This window comes from Capra hircus, chromosome 10 (assembly GCF_001704415.2).
Source record: "Capra hircus breed San Clemente chromosome 10, ASM170441v1, whole genome shotgun sequence".
Taxonomy (NCBI): domain Eukaryota; kingdom Metazoa; phylum Chordata; class Mammalia; order Artiodactyla; family Bovidae; genus Capra; species Capra hircus.
Window position 1 is genome coordinate 75,707,069 of NC_030817.1, and position 3,883 is coordinate 75,710,951.

At 33.5% G+C, this 3,883-nt stretch overlaps 1 protein-coding gene across 1 annotated transcript; it reads right to left on the reverse strand.

Annotated features, from left to right (window-relative positions):
* On the reverse strand, window positions 778-1,737 carry LOC102180319 (olfactory receptor 4K2-like). Its single transcript, XM_005685570.2, has one exon. It carries the CDS (start codon window positions 1,735-1,737, stop codon window positions 778-780), a length of 960 nt encoding a protein of 319 aa, XP_005685627.2.

The following is a 3,883-nucleotide window of genomic DNA, read 5'->3' on the forward strand; positions in this document are numbered from 1 at the left end:
AATTTATAATTTTTCAAACATTTAGTCTGGGGTATTAATAAATTCATCAGATCTATGATAGCAAGCCAGGTTTTGAAAGCCAACCATATTTGAGTAGTTTACTTTCCATGGTTTAAACTTTACAATTGATGTTTGATTAATTATTTGCTATATCAAGTGTGATAGTGATCTATATACTTATTAAGAAAAGGTATTATTAAATCTTGTATCCTCTGAATGGTTCTCTTTTGTTCAAAGTTGACTCAGAACTCAAACAGTCGGATCCACTGAGTCAAGATTGTTCAACAATATTCAAAAGAGCTTCTTCATAATATAAATTTTCCACAAAAATATTCCAAAGCCATGAAAAGACCTGTTATGCCCAACATTCTTAATTTAAATTCTGCAAGTGGACAACGTCAGAATACCACAACACTTTGAAACTGAATGAGAATGTTCTGGGTTAAAAGACAAAAGAGCAATATTTTATCTCAGGCTTCTCTAAGAACCTTGATCTATGTTTGTAGAATTCAGAAATCTATGATTTCACAATTTTGATAACATGTGCATTTTCCCATAAAGATAACCTACACATTTAAACAGATTTTCAAATGGATCCATAATTGCAAAAGACTTGCAAACGTTGTACTAACATTTAGGCATGATCCTTCACATCTCTCAATTTTAATTTCTGATTTTCATGAATTTAGACTAATGACTTGAAAGATTCTAACTTTAATTTTCCATTGTTCTGAGAACAAAACTGATGATACTAAATCTCAGATAGGAGATCTCTGCTCATTGTACTGAATATATTGGAGTAGTTTTCCCAAGATTTAAATATTGGTTACTTAGTTTCTTCTTCACAGCTGTTTTCACTTCCTGGTTTCTCAGAGTATAGATAAGTGGATTCAGAAAAGGGGTAAAGATGGTGTAGAAAACAGAGAGAACTTTGTCCACCAGGAAGCCTGTGAAAGGCCACACATAGATAAATATGCAAGGCCCAAAGAACATCAACACAACTACGAAATGTGCCGTGCAGGTAGAAAAAGCCTTAGAGGATCCAGTGGAGGAGTGGTCCTTGAGAGTGACCAGAACAGTGATGTAGGAAGTCAGCAAAAGCAGAAAACTTACAAGAGCAATCACACCACTGGTTGAAATCATGAAGATTCCAAGAACATATATGTCTATACATGCCAGCTGGATGACCAAAGGAAGGTCACAGAAGAAACTGTCCACAACATTGGGACCACAAAAGGGTAAATAGAGGGTGAAAGCTAACTGGCTCATTGTATGCAAGAAGCCCACTGTCCAAGAAGTTGCCACAAGCCCAACACATACTCTTTGGCTCATAATTGATGAATAATGGAGAGGTTTGCATATGGCAATGTACCTGTCAAAAGACATGGAGATGAGCAGCACAATTTCAGTCCCAGTGAAGAGGTGCAAAAAGAAGATCTGAGAAATGCATCCCTCAAAGGAGATGGTCTTGTGCTGAGCAAAGAAGTCCACGATCATCTTTGGAGTGGCAAAGGAAGACAGACATATGTCGATGAGAGACAGGTTGCTGAGCAGGAAGTACATGGGGGAGTGAAGGTGCGGGGTGGACAGTACCGTGAGCAAAATCAGGCAATTGCCCAACATGGTCATTAAGTAGAAAACAGAAAACATCACAAAAAGGAAAATCTGGAGCTGAGGAGAATCGGTAAGTCCAAGTAACACAAATTCAGACACTCTGGAATGGTTGACTCCCTCCATTGGTCTGCAGGCTCTGGTCTATGATGACAAAATGGTACACAGTGACAGTTAGAAAATGCAATACTTCTACAATTACACATGAAGGAGTTATAATATCAGTTAATAATTCACTAGAATATTGATTACCTAAAATCTAACTACCAACTATCTCAGTAAATATTTTCTTTTTGGAACCTCTTAACAATCTGTGTCAGATGTCACTACAAATGGAAAACTTCTTGATTTGGTCACTATCAAGTACATGTTGGATTATACTCATCACATGCCTATACAAAAATATTCTTTTCTGAATACTAGCTAAGGAGTTACATAATCCATAGTTACAGAATAAGATTACAGTAAGTGATTGTGTTATACTTAACAAGTAAGGTAAATAAAAATTTTAATGGAAGTGAAACTCTCAAAGTTTTCTGTTAAACCAAAAAATGAAATTTATGTTTGATCCACTATTGTTAAGTCACTGGATTTAAAAAACAGTTTAATGTAGTGATTTCAGGAAGCCTCCTATAAGGATGATAAATGATTTTTCCTTTAAGAAAACTTTTGTTTTCTCAGCTACAAAAAATTACTCTTTCTTTCTAATTTCATTCATACATTTTCAAATTGTTTTCTTAGGATTGATAAGTACAAATTTAACTATTAATATATGATAATCTCTTAATTCTGTAAAATTACAGATGATCAAAATGTATACCTATAACATACGAGTTATTCTCAAGTTTTTTATCTTATGATCTCATAGAAACATTTTTATTTTAAGGAAGAGAAAACCCCTTCTCTATTCCTCCACATGTTATTCAAACAAAGCTAAATTTTTAGACTAGAAAAAGAAGAAAGAAAAATTCTAGGCCAAATCCAGGAAATATATGAATACAAGATGAGTATCAAGGATCTTACCAGCATGTAAGATCCTCAAAGCCAAACAAAGCAAGCAAACGAAAAAACCCACATTGACGATGATACATCAAAGTGACACCAGAGGCAACTGAAGGAAAAAAAAGATTATTTAAAGACTTAGACTCATTTTTCAAAATTGAGTTTTTGATTTACAGCAGATTGCAAATTCTACAAATACCTCCTGTGACCTTGTGTTTTCCCATATTGGAAGAAAATCTGGCTGCATCCTCATTTACTTGCAAATATTCAAATTATCCTGTCAGTGTTGATAAATATTTTAGATTTGTCAGAGAACAATATTCCACAAATCTGAAAACTGAGCTATGGGAAAGTCGTTAAGAGGGTTAAAGTGTTCTTAACCTGCTGTGTGGCTTTGCTCATACCTTAGTAGCCTCTCTTAAGATTTTACCTCTTTACCTATGAGAATTCAATTAGATAGTCCTTGTAAAGCATGAAGCGTATGTCCTGGGCAACATTCAATAATTATCTAGTTTTCAAAATTCAGTACTGCTCAGAAATAATCAGCTTGTTTTATTTCATGAATAGTAATAATAATAATTTCAATAAAAATATTATCCTAGTATCAATTCAATGATTTAGAAAAAGATATGGGCTTCCATAATCATTTCATCTTTTTGAGGTTAAATTATTTCTTATAAAAATTATCAAAAAAAAAAAACCCTAAATATCTTTATATATTAAAGACTAAAATTTCTCAGTCTCAGATATTTGAATATTTCTTCCATTTCCCTGATTGAATGATGCAATTAGTTATGAGAACATAAAAATTATTATACTTAATTTAGATTTATATTCATATTAATGAATATGTTATGTATTCATTGCCTGGGAAATCCCACAGACAGAGAAGCCTGATGGGCTATAGTCCATGGGGTCGCAAAGAGTCAGACATGACTGAAGCAGCTAATACACACATACATACATATTGTAATTAAATAAACAGTTGTCAGTTTTTTTCCTCCTTTCATGTTCAGAAGGAACTCTAAAGGCCTCTCTAATACCTGATTAATTGAGTCACCCATCTTTATGTCTTTATATATGTGTATGTGTGTATGTGTGTGTATTTCCTTTACTACTCTATTACTTTTGACTTACATGGTTATTAAATGAAAATAGTATGTTACCTGAGGAACATGAATTACAATTGCTTCTCAAGGTCCTTATATTATTTCTGGCTTTTAATCTACCAGCTGTGCATCAGAAACCAAAAACATCATATCCTTCAAGA